Below are 19,123 nucleotides of genomic sequence, written 5' to 3' on the forward strand. Positions count from 1 at the left end.
TAAGTTCTTAGCAAATCTGTGCCAGATGTGCTGGAAAAGTAATAGAGAAAATGGAGAAGGAACAAAAATTTCAGCAATATGGCAATAGTTTATAAATTATATAGCAATTCTAGAAAGATTAATTTAGTTGCTAAAATATCATAATCAAACTCAAGATATTTATAGTAGTATTTATTCATGTGCTCACTACTCTCCTTCATCTGTTGATCATCAATAAAATACACCTCATCCCCAAGTTGAGTACCCTCACTAGCCTCTCCCAAAGTTCTACATATTTCTTTACAATATCTCTTGATCCCTACAAACTATTCTCTCCTCTTGATGATTTACATCACTGTACTCTGTCACGTAACATAATACAAATTCATTTAGAGCAAAAGTTATTTCTTTAACTTCTTTAAGACTTTCCACAAGTTTTTAAAACAGAATTTCTCTGCAAATGTTATGACTAGATATTATTAATCGAACATATTCATGTATAAGATAGAGTTCTCAAACTAAAATGTATTTCAGCTGTTTAAAATGTAAAAAAATTGAGGAAAACTATTAATTGGTTTGTATTTTATTGAAAAGACTATGTTAAGTAAATTGATGATTTTTAGCCTTGACAAAATCCACATGTATTTTATGAAAAATTAGAGATTTGTAAAATGTGACTAATATTCTGCAATTTTAGCTCCAGTGTAAACAGAAATACTAGTTGAGGACTAAGATTTGTTTATAAATCAGAGTTAGAATATGGCTTACCCTGTTAGCAAAAGGAACATTAAGACAAATTTCAGAAAAATGAATTTGGTGTTGGGAGCCAGTATGTGGGGGTTAGGCATAGAAGAGGCAGTGACAGTAGAAGGTTACAATTGTGGGACAGAAATCATTTGTGGTTATAAATCTGGACTTTGGAGTCAGACTACATAGATTTAAGCTTGATTTCATCACTTAAATTTCAAGCAAATCACACAGACCTCTCTGCACTTTAGTTTCTTCACTTGTGAACAAGAATGAAGATGGGATGATGATTACATGAATTATGACATGTAAAATATTTAGAGTATGTTTAAAATATTTAAAAATATTTAGAGTATGTTTACCACTTATCATTGGTAAGTGGTAAAATCAGTACCTGTTGCTGCTCCTATTGCTGTTGGAACAGTAGAGATGACTGCTGGATAGGTAAGCATAAAATAAACTGAATATTTCATTTAACTGGACTTGAAGAACCCTAAAAGAGAAGTCCCCCCTCTAATCCATTCTTACTATAGTAAGCTCATGTTAAAAAATATAAATGAAGTTGGCATTAGAAATAGAGTGGATAAGTATATAGTAACAGATTTTAAAATTCAAAGGGAACTTGGATATAATCTTGCCCAACCTTATTATCTCATAAATTAAAAATATACAAACCCAAATACTGTGTTTGTGATCAAAGCTAAATGGAAGAACTGAGAGTAGCATCAAAATGCCTTCACACTTGCCAGTTTTCTCCAGGTGGAAGAAAGCACTATGCATCTGACAATATCCAACACATTCAACAAGACTCTGCTTCCTCAGCCATAAAATTATCCTCACAACGACAAAGTAAGTCATTTCAGGTCTTATTGTGGATTAGAGATAATCCATGTAAAGCAACTAACACAATATATAGCACCTAATGGATAATAAAGTGCCATGATGATAAAAAAACAATGGCAACATGGTATATACTATCAATATATACATTATACTATATATTACATCAACAGACTTCACAAGTTCTTCATTTGCCAGGTAAAAATAAATGAAAAAATCTACTATGAGATTATATCTATAACACACACACACACACACACACACACACACACTCTCTCTCTCTCTCTCTCCACTATTTACCAGATGCCTGACTCTTCCTTTAAACACTAGCTAATATATCTAGCCTCCCTAACACAGCATTAAAATTTTAGCATTTGTCCTTTTATAGGAGGAAATAGCCTAAATTTTCAATTATCTTGTTAATGTTGGTTTTTCTATTCTATGTCATGTTATTACTAATAATTACAAAAAAACTCCACAATATTGTCTTAATAAGCTACTAAAATTGATTGTTTCTCTTTCCTTTGTCATTTGAATGATCTCCCTTAACTTAATGTCACTTTTGGCATCTCAGTCTCAATTTAACTCTTTCTGTTCTAATTTGTCATTAGCCTTTCTTGCTCTCCTTCACAGCATTTGCTCATTAACACTAATTTATTTGAAATTAACTTTTGATTGTCTATTTCTCTACTGCTTTCAAATTTATAAAGGGAATGAATACAGTATTCCCATTATAATGATGCTTAATAGGCATTCTCTGACTATATCCATACATATAATAAGTTCCCAATATATGATTGGAGGGATAGATTGGTATTACTTCTGCATGCTTGAATTATTTTAAAACCAAGACTCAGGCCATATTATATATACTAAATAAAAACATTCATAAGGTTAATAGGCTGTCTCTCTTGCTAAACTAGTTTATGTCTTTGGTGAACCTTCAGTGTCTTGCATGGTGACTGGTATGGAGAAGTTGCTTGGTAAACACTTTTAAACAACTAGCTGAGATTTGCTCTGATGTCTTAGCAACATGGCAATTTCTCATGAATCAGCACAATACATACAACAAAATTAACACATTTAAAAAAATGCCTGAAAATGAAACATAATTCTGATCTTCTCAATGCTGAAATAACACAGCTTAATAATTGTGCAATTAAACAATTACTCACTGCATTACTAACTACTGAACTTCTGTAACAAAAAAGGTATGGGTTTGGGGAGGCACAATTTATATAAGATTCTAAAGAATGTTATTAAACTCTGTCACAAACACATCTAAATGTCAAGTGAACTGACAGTGCAATTTCAAGTCCTTTTTCAAACGTCCACGGAAAAAGACTTTTAAGAAATGAAAGAAGTAAAGAAAAATGGAAAAATAAGTTTTCTGCATGTTAGTTTAAACTAGTTAAAGAACAGTATTTCAAAGAGGAGTTTTGAGAATGACTGAAATGGAACTCTGAAGCTGGCCTAGTTTGCATCCCCTGTGGGAATGGAATGAAGCATGTATGTCACCAGTCTCTGGGCAATCATTGTACTGTACATGGATGTCACTCTGATTCCCTGAACCTGTGTAAGTAATATGGACTGCAATGACCAAAAGACAACAAACTGTGTTTTTCTCATAATGCATTGCCACACATGTAAATTTACTGAGACTTTTTGTTTTGCTTTTTTTTTTTTGTTTTCAAAGTCTCCTCTTCAGTTCTCTTCAGTTCTCTGCTGCTGCCCACCCCCACCTATGTCTAATGACTGACAGTGTGTCTCAGAATGCTAAGAATGAGTATGTGCTAGTCTAGATGCTCACCGTGACCTAGCTCTGGTTCACATCTTAACATCTTCCTGGTATTCACATTTATTTCCAGAAAAAAAGAATTCCACATAAAAGATGAATGTTTTTGGACATTGGTGATAAATATAGTGATTGTTAGAGGCAACAATTTTCCTGTTGTCTAAATCTGACAGTCAACTCATTATATCCACTAGTAAGCAATCATAACTGTTATTAAACACTGTGCTTAATATATGAGAAATACATGTGCTTATATATGGGAAAAACAGAATGAAGATATAACCCATTTTATTAAAGATATGACCATCAAGTAGGTAAATATGAACATGAAAACATTTATGGAAAATACGTCAGAATGTTTTAAAGATAAATGATGTGATGCATACTTTAATGTTTAAAGAGGTTTAAATGTTAAGAGGTTTAAACATTTAAATGTTTAAATGTTTAAGAGGTTTAAAAGAATAAAGGATAACAATAATTACAACTATTATTTACTGAGCACTAAGCATTGTGTTGTGTACTTCATATGATGATGTTAGCTAGACTTTATCAAAGCCCTTCCAGCAGATTCTATTATTACCCTCATCTGGTAGATATGAATCCTTGACACAGGATCTGTTTGATCCTTGAGCTCAGTCAGAATAAGCTTATAGGAAAAAAGGCTAAACTTTGACTTTGAAGAATAGATTGGAAAAGGCAATTCTTAATGTATGCACCTAAATTACTGAATTTATGCTGTACTTTATTTATACATATTATTTTTCATATCATCTTTTTCTTAAAGATTCTAATCAGGTCAAATAGATTTTTAACTTTACAAAAATCCTTGTAAGAGTCTATGAACACTTAGAAATGGAAAAGTCTATGAAGAATAGTTACAGTAAAATGGAAAGAAATGAAGAAATTAGGTTGATGGAAAAGAAAAGGTATGTAGTAGAGAAGTATGCACTTGCTGTTTGAAAAAAGGAAAGTCATCATTATTGTGGGAAAGCAAAAAATGTCCTGCCATGGAAATTTCCACCTATCTAAACTTGAACTAATTTGTTTCTTCATTAAATGTGCTTCACTGCTCTTCCCTCTGCTAGTGAATGATACCACCATCAATCTCCTCTTCCATTTCCATTAGTCAATAAGGCTTAAACTCTGCTGTTCCAACCCTGCTATTTGCAAGGTAGATGACCTTAGGAAGATTATTTGATGCCTAGTTTTCAATTACCTCATTGGTAAAATATGGATTAAAAATAGGCCATCATTTATAAGTTGTTAGAATTAAATTATATGGAGAGTCTCCATAGTTCTTATTGTTGGCACATGAGAATCATTTAGAATATTTACAAGTATTAGGTGTTCACAGAAATATGAACCAAAGACTGTTTTGGGGCAATTATTTTATACATATATATTTTATATATACATATGTACATATTCTAATGTCTGTCTTTATAGACATAGCGCACATTAAATACTATAAAACAGTGTGAAGGAGTAAGCTCTACCTTCAGAACCAATTGAATTAATTTAAATATTAGTCTTAACATTTTCTGTGCGATCTTGAATACAACACTAACAACTGTAAGCCTCAGTTTCTCATTTGTGATATAATTATAGTGAACTTTCATTAACATACATAAATCATTCACATGATGCCTGCTGCAATTTAGTTCAAGTAATGCTAGTCATATTTAATATATAATTGAATTGTCCCCCAAGGTACAAAATTCAAACATAGGTGCATACTTTCTGACTGAAGAAAGACAACAGAATGTATTGTCGTTATTCTTTTTTTTTTGAAAGCATACATTAGTAGATGTTTGAACCTATAATCTGCAGACCAGATACAATGATATAAACCTACCTTGCCTCAAAAACATAAATTGGAAAAAATATTATATTAAGAAATCTTCCCTTTTATTTTCCAAGTCATCTTATTAATCAAATTACTTTCATCAGTGCAAGGATGGGTACTCTAAGAGTAATAAAGGTAAGGAAGGATAGAAGAAATATGGAACTTAACTCACCTATCAGGACAGTGTCAAAGGCAGAATTAAATTAATGTTGAGTTGAAACAGAACAGCTGTTTTGCCCTCTGAAATGCTCAAAGACATACTCAAGCCCATAGCTGCTCCTAGATATTGTCAATTGACCTTTTCTCTTTGTTTCATGAATATTCCATTAACCATAAGCTTTCTAATTCCCAAAGAATAGAAATGGTCACTATAAAACTTTGCCAGCTGATTCACAGTTCATAGGTCACATATGGTGACAATGAATTTAACCACTTGTGAGATTACCCAAAGGAATATTGAATTACCAAATGTCATATACTCTGAAGGTAATTCTAAAAGAGGAATTTAAACACAATTTGAACAAAGGCAATGTCATGTGAATAAGTAAACAATCATGCAAATGGGAACACCTATCTGAATAAGCAAATTTCAACTGTCAGGTTAAAATCTCTACTGAAATTCCAAACATAATATTTATCCTCTCTCTCTCTCTCTCTCTCTCTCTCTCTCTCTCTCTCTCTCTCTCTCATTCTCCATCCCTCCTTGCTCCCTCTTGTATTTGTATTCACCTTCAAAGTTGAACTTGACACTAATGCCATTCAATGACAATTGACACTGGAAAGCCAGCCATGTTCCAGCAGGGACCAGGAGTCAGGAGTCAGGAGGATGGATGAGTCAACCCCTTAATCACTGTTGTTAAGGCACAGATACTCTTTAATATCGTGCTGTGGAAATCTAACATTTCACGTATACGGTCACACGTTATACAGGGCACCAAGGGTATGATGCATATTTTAACTACATTTATTTTAATGTTCTAACCCTTCAATACTGTGACTCTACGCCCTTGACAAACAAATTTCATACTTTTGACCTTGATTATGCTTTTTTGCAGACAGTACATGTGCCATGTTGCCAAAGAGAAATTGCTGAATTAGAAAGGATTTAGTCAATCAAGTGTGCTCAACCACACATTTACAAGTAAAGACAAATGTAGTCAAAAGATACATTTCAAGAAGCAAATAGAAGATAATTCATTCTTTTTCCAATTTTGGACAATTTACAGAGTAGTTTTATTCTGACTAAATGATGCTTTCAAGTAATTGTAATATATCATTATGACACTAGTACAAGGAGCATCATCATTTTACACAAAATAAAAAGAAAACTACATTAAAACAGAAAAAAAGGTATGACACTAAACCCAGGATATTTAGACTTGAACAATCCTAGGATTAGGAAGAGTTAATAGCCACTTGGGAAAATTAGTACATTTTGTAATTTCAACTTTATACAAAATCAGAAATTGAAATATTTTGTCTTAAAACAAAGTTGGGCATGGAATGATATAAAAATATGATTTATAGCTTCCAAAGTAGTAAGAATAAAAGTAATAAGAAAAACATTAACAATAAAATATGTTTTAAAAAGTTAACATTTATAAAAAAATACAAAAAATAGTAAAGTCAGACCAAATAATATTCAAGAGAAAAGGCAATAATATTAAAGGGACAAAACAGAAAGGTTATTTTATGATTAAATGCATAGATGAATTTGGAACTAGAGAAGTTACAAATCTTTACATGCTCAATGTCATGGCATTAAAATGTGTATATCAAAAATGAAATAAAAGACAAAAATATTAAACCAATCTCATATGAGAATATAAGTTTTTTTATCTTATAACTTGTTTAAAAGATTGAAATGCAGGAATACACAGGATAAGAGGCCAGAGGGAACAGGCACATCTAGAAGAGAGCTGGATATGTGAGAACAAGTGTCTCAGTAAGGAGGAGAGCCAGAAATCATCAGCAAGAGAAGGAAAATCTGAAAAAACAGTTAAGCCAAGTATGGTCCCACTTCACTGAGAGGCTGTCAGCCCTTCAGTCTCTCTCACTGGCCTGGGAAGAAAAGAGCATAATAGACTGTGAGCGCATACCCTGATCAAAAGTTCAACAAAAGACATCCAGATGACTGGAGATTGGTTCTGTGGTATAGAGAGTCACATGATCATCCCTGGCATCAAAAAACAAGAAAGTGCTCAAAAAAACCCACCATACACCTCTCCCTTCAAAATATTAGGAAAAGGAGAATAAATGAAACTAAAGACAGCAGACAGAGGAAATAATAAAAAATTAGAGCAGAATAAATGAAATAAAAATCAAAAAGTCAAAGGATCGATGAAACCAAAACCAGGTTCTTTGAAAAAAATCAATAAAATAGTCAAACCTCTAGCTAGACTCACTAAGGAAAGAAAGGGAGAAAAATCCATAAATAGAATCAGGGAGCCTCCCTGGTGGCACAAGGAGTTAAGACGCAGTACTATGAAGCTATCCGCAGCCACTGCAGCACTAGCTTGATCCTCAGCCAGGGAGCTGACCCACATGGTGCAGCAGACCTCTCCTGACTCGCCCACTATTCCCCTCAGCAGCATATTTCAGTAGATCTGCCTGTTCTGCTTCCCACTCTGTCTCTGGTGAATCCTCTCATCCCCCGCACCTCTGGCTTGCACTCCAGCTCTTGTATGCATAAATAAATAAATCTTTAAAAAAAAATCAGGAACAAGAGAAGAGAAATTGCAATAGGTATTTCATGAATACAGAAGATTGTAAGAAATTACTACAGGCACCTATATAACAACAAATTTTTTAAACTTAGATGAAATGGAGAAATTCTTAGCCCTTCAAAATGAACCAGGAAGAAACTGAAACAGTAATCGAAAGTCTCCCAAAGGACAAAAATTTGGGCCCATATGGTTTCACTAGTGAGTTCTACCAAACCCACAATGATGAATTAATATCTATGCTACTCAAACTCTTCCAAAATAGAGAAAGAGGGAAAGCTTCCAAATATGTCTTATGAGGTCAACATCCTCTGATACCAAAACCTGACAGACATCACAAAACAGGAGAATATAGACCAATTTCCATGATGAACATAGATGCAGAAATCCTCAAAAAAAAAAGCTTAGCAAACTACATGCAGCAATACAACAAGAGGGTCATACATCATGACTAAGTGGGATTGATTCCAGGGACACAGGGATGGTTCAAGAAGTCTGGATGTCCCCAACACTATTGTGTTGCCGCCAATGTATGATTTCAGATTTGATAATAGTTATGTTATATATTTTGGTGCTCCTTCACTTGGTGCATGTATATTGATGACTGTTATTACTTCTTGAAGTATTGTTCCCTTAATCATTATTTGTGTCTATCACAATCTCTTGTTACCTTTTTTATCTGGAAGTCTATTTTAGCTAATATAAGCATGGCTGTCCCTGCTTTTTTCTGGGACCCATTTGTTCACAGGGTTGTTTTCTCACATTTTACTTTGAGTCTATGTTTACCTTTATGCTCAGCTGAGTTTTATGGAGACAACAGAAAGTTGGTGTTAAATATGAGTTTGTTAAATGAGTGGGGAAAATGAATGAATGAGTAAATAAATAAGGAATGTGTTACCACTTGTAGAGAATAATGTTCATGATTTATATACACTGTGATTTGAGCACATGAGATAATAGTAATTTTAGATTCTCATTTATGGTAATTATAATAAGTCTATGTATAAGTAGCCACAGACACTTGTCTTCTGACTGAAGAATACTCTCAAGTGAGTGAGAGAAACAGAGAGAATGGAATATGGGAGAAGGAGGCAGAGGATGAAGAGTGACTGCTTATTTGCTTTTTCATTTTCATGATGTCTTTTTGTACAACTGGAGTCCATGAGGTAAAATCACTTTTTGTTTTTTCAACTACAGAATTACTTATGTACCCAAAGTAAATTACTGTAGCTCTTATTAGATTTTCCATATCCTTTATAACAAGAATTCTCAATCTGATGACCATCAACTACAAAGGGTTTTCTTGTTTATTGAGTTTTGTTTTCTTCTTTAACACAAAATCCATCCAGCCTCATGGAATAGTTTCAATATGGGGACATGTTAAGAACTTACTTTGTTCAATGAATTTTAGTAAAATGCCTTTCCAACCCACTCAAACTCAACCTACTATCCTCTAATAACCTACAGATTTTACTCCTTTCAGTTACTTTCTATCCCCTTCCATGTAGCTCATCCAGAGATGTATTGATATTTTAAGCTATTGATCACAGTTTTAAAGTTTACATTGGTAATCAACCTTTAATATTTTTCTGAATTTAAAAAAATTATTGGGATTTTCAATTTCTCAGTTTCCCCCCTGGAAATACAATTCAATGAAGAAGCTGAAATGTTAAACTAACAGGAATTAAGTCAAATACCTGAAAAGTTGCTTCAGGATGCTTTTCTTTCACCACAGGAGCAGCTGGAATTTCCTGGAGGGCTTTTGCTGCCTTTTTTTTGGCTTTTTCCATTTGAATATTGGTAAAATAGTTGACAGCAGCAAACTCGATAAGGGCCGAAAATACAAAAGCAAAGCAGACAGCTATGAACCAATCCATTGCAGTAGCATAGGACACTTTGGGCAAAGAATGTCGTGCACTGATGCTCAGCGTGGTCATGGTGAGGACTGTGGTTATTCCTTAAAAGTAAAGAACAAGGAGATAAATTACCTTACTTTTAAGGTAAGCAAAGCAAAGTAACAAAAGATCTATGGATTGGGGGTGGGGGGGGTGGAGGGTTACAGTTTACAATAACCAAAACCAAGTCATCTTTGATGAAAGATTCAAATCCTAGTGGTTCAGTAGAATTGGAACAGGCTTTGAAGTGGTTTACATCCTGACTGTTCTAATCACTGACTCAGTGTGACTTGTATTAAGTTAGGAAAACTCACTGGAATTCATTTAATATCTACTTACTGGGTTTCTGATAAAGATAAATAGTGTTTGAGACATCTACCAAACACTGAGTTGACATTAGTATCTAAGTCAACATAACTGAAAGATTCAACACACATACCTAACAGAAAGTGCAACTCATTGAAGCACTGATTCTCATGTTGGGGTAGGAAGTTGGCAGTATTGCAAATTGGAGTATTAGAGTTTCTGGGGTAGGCATGGCCCACTGCTGTTGAGTATCACTACCAGAAAAAGTACAGATTATACAGATTTATAATCTTTTGCTGAATATTACCTATTGAAAAAAGTAATAAATAGACTAGCTATGAAAGAAACTAATTTATATAAAATGATAAAATTATATTCCTGGAAAAACAGATTTCTAGAACAATTTGGATTTAAAAAATATTGGACATCTACCACCCATCAATTTGTGGTCAACAGGAAAATATCTGCAAGGACAGAGATACTTCTGTCTTTTCAACAGGCTTCTGAAGCATATCATCTCCAGGAAAGCCTTCTCCTCAGCCTGGAAAAAGGATAGTCCCCATTCTCAGTAGAAAATTTCCATTTGCCACTGAAACTATAGAGAAATGCATTATTTATGGATGCTAATATCTGTACAGTTGTATTTTTCTACACCTGTATCTGTCCATCTGTTTAACTGGTTAAATTTAGAAATTTTTATGGGGATTTACTTTATTCATTTAAACTCTTTTTTTTTTTTCATTTAAGCTCATTCAAAATAATGCCCGGAATAGCTCCTGAAGTTGTTATCCTCAGGGGTTTGGGGGTGATGATGGTGAACCATCTAAACTATATATTCCAATCCATGTAAATTCCCAGCTGAAAATCAAACAATATATATGAAACTGAAGTGATAGTGAACCTATGCAACAATAAAAGAATAATAATATTTTGATTTATGGATAAATAATATTATCTCCTCAACTCAGCATTTAATTATATTCTGACTTCTGCAGTTTCCTAATTGTCCCACATATGTAAGTGTTTTTTATACAACTTACTTGGGTATTGTCTTCTTGAGGGCAGGTGTGTAAATGATATCTCTAATTTACCATATTTCATAGTGTCAGGCAAAAGATAAATGCACAGTAAATACTCATTTTTCAGCTCCTCATAAAATTGTCATTGTTTGAAACTTGAAAAATTTGAGCAATTATATAGCATATAAACTATGTACATTTTTTTGTATTTTTTAATTTTTTAAATTACTTAATTTTTTCTTTCTTTTTTAAAGATTTATTAATTTATTTATACAAGCACTGGGTACAGTCAGAAGTGCGGGAGGGTGAGAGAATTCACCAGAGCCAGAGCAGGGAGCAGAGCAGGCAGAAGGACCGAAGTACACTGCTGAGGGGAGCAGGGGGTGGCAGGAGAGGTCTGCGCGCCATGTGGGACCCTCCTCCGGTGGCCAGGGAGCAGCCGGGGATCGAACCAGCGCTGCAGAGGCTGCGGGCAGCTTCGCAACCCAGCGCTCAACCGCTGCTACACCGGGGAGGCCCACTTAATTTTTTTCTTGTATCATTGTAGTCCCCATAGTTTTCCCGCTACCATATCACCCGAGAACCATCACCATATTCCCTTGTTGACTATGTATCTTTTAAAAGCATTCCAAAATCTATAGAAAGAAGGAAACTTGAGATTATTCAACTGAAGTAACCGAAAGGAGAGATATTTGAATAAACCCTAAATGAACTTTGAAAACTTTTGGTTACAAAGTTTAAAGATAGATCATTTTTTCTTTTTATTCATAATAACTTAAGTTGAATGTTCAATTAAGAATTCAAAAATGGGGGCCTCCCTGGTGGCATAAGGGGTTAAGTTGCAGCCACCACAGCACCAGTTTTATCCCTGGTCAGGGAGCTAAAACCCATGGCACAGCAGACCTCTCCTGTCTCAACGGCTGCTCCCCTCAGCAGTGTATTTCATTCAGTCTGCCTGTTTTGTTCCCCACTCTATCTCTGGTGAATCCTCTCATTCTCTCACACTCCACACCTCTGGCCTGTACTCCAGTTCTTGTATGCATAAATTAATAAATCTTTTTTAAAAAGATTTCAAAAATGGGGGGAAGAAAAGGAAGAATTCAAAAATGCTCTACAATGTTCTTAGGTATGTAATTAGCATGTTTCCTCTAATATCAGAAATTATGATGAATATACTTAGAAAGTATATGTAAAAAATATGTACAGTCTAAATAACAATAAAACTCAGAAGATTCTAGAGTCCATATGTGATAACCAAAAGGGAATCTCAAACTCAAATATAAGCAACAAAGGATTTTCCATGATCCAAAAATTATTTTCCAATTGTTAAGGGGGTGTAAATTAGTAGGTTTATGATTAAAGTTAAACGATGCCATGGACTCCAATCTCAAAATGTTGAATGTATGGCCACTTTCCATTTCATTTTCACTCTTTTCAGTCAGCTTGATTTTAAAGTTTGTGGAATAACCCTCCAGATATTCTGATTTGTATTTTATAAGTGGGGGTTAAATTAGAAAAGTAACTAATATAAACCATTGATTAAATATTTGAAGCTGTGTTCTCTTTAGGTGTCAGAATATTCTTTCTTTCTTTTAAAAAGATTTATTTATTTATTTATACAAGCACTGGGTACAGTCAGAAGCGCCGGAGGGTGAAAGAATCCATCAGAGCCAGAGCGGGGAGCAGAACAGGCAGAAGGACCGAAGTACACTGCTGAGGGGAGCAGTGGGCATCGCAGGAGAGGTCTGCGCGCCATGTGGAACCCTCGCTGGTGGTCGGGGATCGAACTGGTGCTGCAGAGGCTTCAGGCAGCTTCGCAGCCCAGTGCTCAATTGCTGCACCACTAGGGGAGGGGAGGCCCCTCAGAATATTCTTTCTGCACAGTGTTCAAACTTAAAAAATCACTACAGTACCAGGGTTATACTTATTATACCTGGTTATAGATGGACATTTGGTTCAAGAAACACTAAGAACAGCAAACAAAAACCAAACTTTCCAAAAAAGAATTAAGTTTCCTCTGTATCTAAGAAGACATAGCTCTGTATCATAGCTGACAATTACCATGAAAACATTTCAATAGCCATAGATATTTTTTGACACATTCAAGTATTGATGCCAGTTCCTGCTTTTAGAATGCTGAATGTGCACCATATTGTTTGGCTAAGAGACTGGAATAGGATGTGTAAGAGGAGGCTAAGACTGTACACAAGAGTAAATTTTTGGCTGGCCGCTCCTAGAAAATGAACTAGTAACGATTTGGATATGCCAGCTGGCATGAGCTCATGTTTAATGTTTTACTATACTGAAATAATTAGAAAACTTACAGGCATGCAACTTTGGAGATAGAGAGGCCTGTGGAGAGTATATAACACACTCTACTTCTCATACTTAAACCAATTGTTGTGTTTTTGTATGATCTCTAGAGACATCCCTGACCAGCTAATTCTCTCCTTAAGTGAGGAGGGAAATGAGAATTAGGGATAAAAATATCAGCACAGGGCTAATTTTTTGCCTAAATCGCATTTCAAGTAGATTGCAGTGTGCACAAAATGCTTAAAACTAAACTTGTTTAGGAAAATACCATCCTAGAAACTCAATGAATTGTCTAATAATTACTTTTGTGATACATCTTAGGTCTTGGATCACTTAATTATTGAGCAAAATTTTCTTGGCACATGAGCCAAATGTCACCTCTCAAATGGAAAAAATATGTCCACTAAGTAACTTCAGCAAACATCCATATAATCTAACTCAGTGGCTCTTGAATTCTCCACAAGCTCCCTTATCTCCATAACCTCTGTGAAGGCATAATGGCAGAGTCCTCAAAGTTAGACACTAATTAAAATAGTAAGTATTAAATTAGTTTTAATACTTAAAAGTATATGACATTGGTTTGGAAAAATTCCTACAAACATACAATGTACTAAGACTGAATGATGAAAACTGAAAAAATTTGAACAGATTACTAGTAAAGAGATTGAATCAGTAATCAAATATTCCCGACAAGTCTGGGACTAGACAGTTTCAATGGTGAATTCTATCAACTAGTCAATGAAGAATTTATGCCAGTTCTTCCCAAACTCTTCTAAAACATAGAAGAGGGAATATTTCTAAAGTTATTTTAGGTGTCTGTATTACTCTGATACCAAAATTCCAAATACACCACAATAAAAGAAAGTTATAAGCCAGTAATTTTGATTAACAAATGCAAAACCAAATATTAGCAAACTGAATTCAACAGCACATTAAAAGGATCAACACCATGATAAATTGTGATTTATTACAGGCCTGCAAGGATGATTCAAACTCCATAAATGAATCAATGTGATATATTAAATATTCACACATGAAGTCTAAAAAAATCATATGATCATCACAATAGAAGCAGAATATGCACTGAACAAAAATCTGCATTGATTTGTGATTAAAATGTTCCACAAAATGGCCTTCATAATAAAGGCCATGTATGACAAGCCTACAGCTAACAATCATACCCAAGGGTGATAAAGCCGAAAGTTTTTCATTTGAAAAACAGGACAGGAAAAAGGATGCTTGCTCCATCATTATACTTAACATATTACTAGAAGTACTATCCAGAGCTCTTAGGCTAGAATTAAAAAAGGCATCTAAATTGGAAAAGAAAAAAAATAACAACCACTATGCAGATGACATGCTGCTACATACAGAAAACTCTAGAGACTTCCAAAAAAAAACCTGTTAGAACTAATAAACAAATTCATTAAAGCTGCAGGATATAAAAATCAATATGCAAAAATCTGTTGCATTTCCATACACCAATAACAAACTGTCAGGAAGAAAATTTTAAAAATTAATCATATTTACAATTGCATTCAAAAGAATAAAATTCCTAGGAATAAATTAAGGAAATGAAAGTCATGTGCACTGAAAACTCTATGGTATTGAAGAAAGAAAATGAAGAAGGCACAAACAAACAGAAAGATAGTCTATACTCATGGATTGGAAGACTTAATATTATTAAAATGTCCATAATCCTAAATTAAAAGTTCCAAGGCAATCTACAGATTCAATGCAACTCACATCAGAATCACAATGTCAAACAAAATTACAATGTCATCATGCAGAGATGGAGCAAACAATCTAAAAATTTATGTAGAACCACAAAATCTTCTGAATATCCAAGTATCCTTGAGAAAGAACAAAGCTGGTGGTATCATGCTTCCTAATTTCAAACTATATTACAAAGCTACAGTGATAAATAACTGCATGATAGTGACTTAAAAATAGGCATATAGATCAATGAAACACAAAGGACAGCCCAGAAATAAACCCATAAATGTATGAGCAATTAATTTATGACAAAGGAGTTATGAATAGGAAGAAAGTACAGTATCACCAATAATGTTAAGAACACTGGATAGCCACATGTGACAGAATGAAACAAGACCACTCACTCTCTTACACGATATATGAAAAATAACTCAAAATGAATTAAAAACTTGAACATAACACATGACACCATAAAACTCCTAGAAAATATCATCAGTAAGCTCCTTGACATTAGTTGTGGTGATGATTTTTTACATGAGACTCCAAAAGCAAAGTCAACAAAAGCAAAATTCAACACATGAGACTACATCAAATAAACAACTTTGTCCATCAAAGGAAATCAACAAAATAAGAAGGAAACCTACCGAATGGGAGAGAATATTTACAGGTCATATATCTAACAAGGGTTTAATATCCAAAATATATAAAGAACTCGTACAGCTCAAAAGCAAAACAACAACCAAAAAAATGATTAAAAAGCAAGCAGAAGATCTGAATAGACATTTGTCCAAAGAAGACATACAAATGGCCAGCAGTTACATGAAAAAAATTCTCAATATCACTAACTATCAAGGAAATGTAAATTAAAAACACAACAAAAATCTCAGAACTATTAGAAAGTCCATTATCAAAAAGGAAAGATACAGCAAATGTTGGTGAAGATATGAAGAAAAGATCACCCTTGTATATTGTTTATTGCAAATTGGGCAACCATTATAGAAAACAGTATGGAGGTTCTTTAAAATATTAAAAATAGAATTACTGTATAATCCAGAAATTTCAATTCCAGGCTTTTATCCAAAGAACATGAAAACCCTAATTCAAAAAGATATATGCACCCAGAACTCTTAGACATAAAGAACAAATTGGTGGTTACCATGGTTAGCGGGTGGTAGGAATGAAATGAATGAAAAGGGTCAAAAGATACAAAAAAATCAGTTATAAAATGAACAGCACTGTATTGCATATTTGAAAGTTGCTAAGAAACTAAATTTTAAACGTTTTCAACACAAAAATAATCCCTATGTATGGTGACAAATATTAACTAGATTACATGTAGTGATCATTTCCCAATACATAAAAATATCAAATAGTTATTTTGTATACCTGAATATAATGTCATGTAAATTATACCTCAATTAAAATAATCTTATTTTAAATAAGTTTCTGAAATTCTTTAGGACATTTATGCATAAAATGTAATAATGCCTACCTTCCTAAGTTAATGTGAAGATTATTTAAGATGACCCCCATCAGTATACAGCAAACCTTATCATTATTATTGCTACAACTAGTACCCTTACTTCATGATTCTTAATTTCCTTTTAATGTCTTATCTGGATAGAAAATATTGGGTGGGCACAGCTGTAATAAACGTTACCACTCCCCAAACCAACAGAAATGTTATTATCTGGGGATAAGTGAGACAGAACAGCAGATCCTGGCTTGTAATCAATCAAGAAAGCATTCAAATCAATCAAGAAAGAATTTGAGGGCTTCCCTGGTGGCACAAGGGGTTAAGACCCAGCACTATGAAGCTACCAGCAGTCACTACAGCATGAGTTCTATCCCAGGCCAGGGAGGTGATCCACATGGCACAGCAGACCTCTCCTGCCTTGCCTGCTGCTCCCCTCAGCAGTGTATTTCAATCAATCTGCCTGTTCTGTTCCCCAATCTGTCTCTGGTGAATCCTCTCAAACCCCCACATCTCTGGCCTGTACCCCAGTTCTTATATGCATAAAATAAATAAATCTTAAAAAATAAAGCATTTGAACCAACTGCACTACAAAAAAATAGAGCAATTCTGATAATTTTCTTTCTTATCCTACCACTGAATGCATTTGCCATTTATAATCAACAGAAAACTTAATAAATATAATTATAACTAGGTTTATTATTCAAAATAGAACTGATGTGAAAAAGACACTAACATCTATAAAAATTTAAAATTAGTGTGTTCTGTATTTCATATAAGTTTGAATGTAACATGTAGGAAGTCACTATGAATACAAAGAAAAAAATGTGTGTTTTTAAAATAGTAGGTCGATAAAATATAATAATGAAGTAAGAAACCAAGTATATAATATCTTCCAATTCAATGCATTTAAATCATTTGCATTTTGTGCCTCTTCATTAAAAGGCAAATTATTCTAAGGCTTTCATATTCATTCAGCCATGACTGTTATTTGTTTTATTTTAAGCTCCCAGCACATTTCATTTTAACACCTAGATATGATTTTAATTCAATTACACAGCATTAAGCTAAGAGTTTAGGAATATACCAAAAGTGAAATTATATCCAGATTCACACTTGGTCTTCACTTGCCTGGTCTCAATAAGGGAAATCTGAGGTGGACCCAAAGGAATGTAAGGACTTCCCATATCTCCTCAAGTCATATTACCTTATATTGGCTAGACAAAAATAAAAACTTGTATAATTATTTGCTCAGTATAGTCTGAAATACCACTGTTAACTACTCTCTTAGAAATGATGCATAAGGGTTATTCCCATGAATCATAATCAAAAAGTAATGTGGATAAAAATACCCAAGTAATGAATTGCAATTACCAAATACAGTCCTAGCAGGAACCGATTCCTTATTTATCCAGAAAGAAACTTGAGAAAGAATCACTGTCATAATACATGGAATGTACGTCTGAATCATAAAGTAACCCATCTTCCGTCTGAGGTGGAAGTAAACCGTCATAACAATATATTCACCTACAAATAAAACATCAGGAAAATGTGTTATTGGATCTGCAGGCAATTATTCAATGGCTTCATAATCATATTTCAGACTAACAAACAGTATTCTATGCAAAGAAATGATCTTTTTTGCATAGAAACACAAACATTGAGAATTATGTAGTTCCTAACTAGGGAGGAAATGATACTGAGCATCATTATACAGGAAAGCACTTTTGTTTTATGTAGTGATTACACAGTTTAATATATAGGGCTATAACTTTTAAAAACTTTCAGTGCTTTCTAGTTTAAAGATCTAATACTGAGAAAGCAATTAGCCTTAATTTTCAGCAGCTTTTGAGGGTAAAATTTACACCTAACTTTTATAGAAAACTACTAGAATAAATGGAAATACACACACAAACACCCATATATCATTATGTTGTACATCTGAAATTAAAGAATATGTATATGAAATAAAAATTATGTATTAAAAATAAGGTTCAATTTTTTAAAGTTTTGAAATACACAGATATATATTATATCTACACATATGCACAGGGAGAGTCTTCTTTCTGCCTTAGTTTTAGGAATAACTGTATTTCTAAATGTTACATATATGGAGAAAAATACAAAGACACTGTTGTGCCACAGAGTTATACGTAACATTCAAGTATATCTTACTGCTATTCATACAAAATAACTAAAAAGCTCATAAGTGAAACAACCATAATATTTCTGGGAGCTGTTGATAAATATTTTTAGTGTTACAACAAGAAAGAATATATTAAGAAAGTTTGTTAAGAAGCAATAACTCTATTTTTAGACAGTGAAGACTCAAATCATCCCAGGTATGTTTTCAATCCCACTTGCAGGCTGGAAAATAAATGCTTTCAAAAAATATTTTTTCCTGGTAATATGTATAGGTAAGGAATAGTTTTACAACAAGGAGTAATCAGCCAATTTTCTCCATTAAATG

The 19,123-nt window shown here is 33.6% G+C and overlaps 1 protein-coding gene across 1 annotated transcript in view; it reads right to left on the reverse strand.

Moving 5' to 3' along the window:
• The window catches only part of GABRA4 (gamma-aminobutyric acid type A receptor subunit alpha4), a 67,178-nt gene that overhangs the window by 23,148 nt on the left and 24,907 nt on the right, over positions 1 to 19,123 (reverse strand). Inside the window, exons 7-8 of the mRNA XM_037529642.2 lie at positions 18,028 to 18,180; positions 9,628 to 9,887 (exon numbers count right to left, since the gene is read on the reverse strand). Of these exons, the coding sequence (XP_037385539.1) occupies positions 9,628 to 9,887; positions 18,028 to 18,180 (413 nt within the window). The remainder of the gene's footprint in view (positions 1 to 9,627; positions 9,888 to 18,027; positions 18,181 to 19,123) is intronic.

This window comes from Talpa occidentalis, unplaced genomic scaffold (genome assembly GCF_014898055.3).
Source record: "Talpa occidentalis isolate TD23 unplaced genomic scaffold, MPIMG_talOcc4v2.1 talOcc4.6, whole genome shotgun sequence".
Classification (NCBI taxonomy): Eukaryota; Metazoa; Chordata; class Mammalia; order Eulipotyphla; family Talpidae; genus Talpa; species Talpa occidentalis.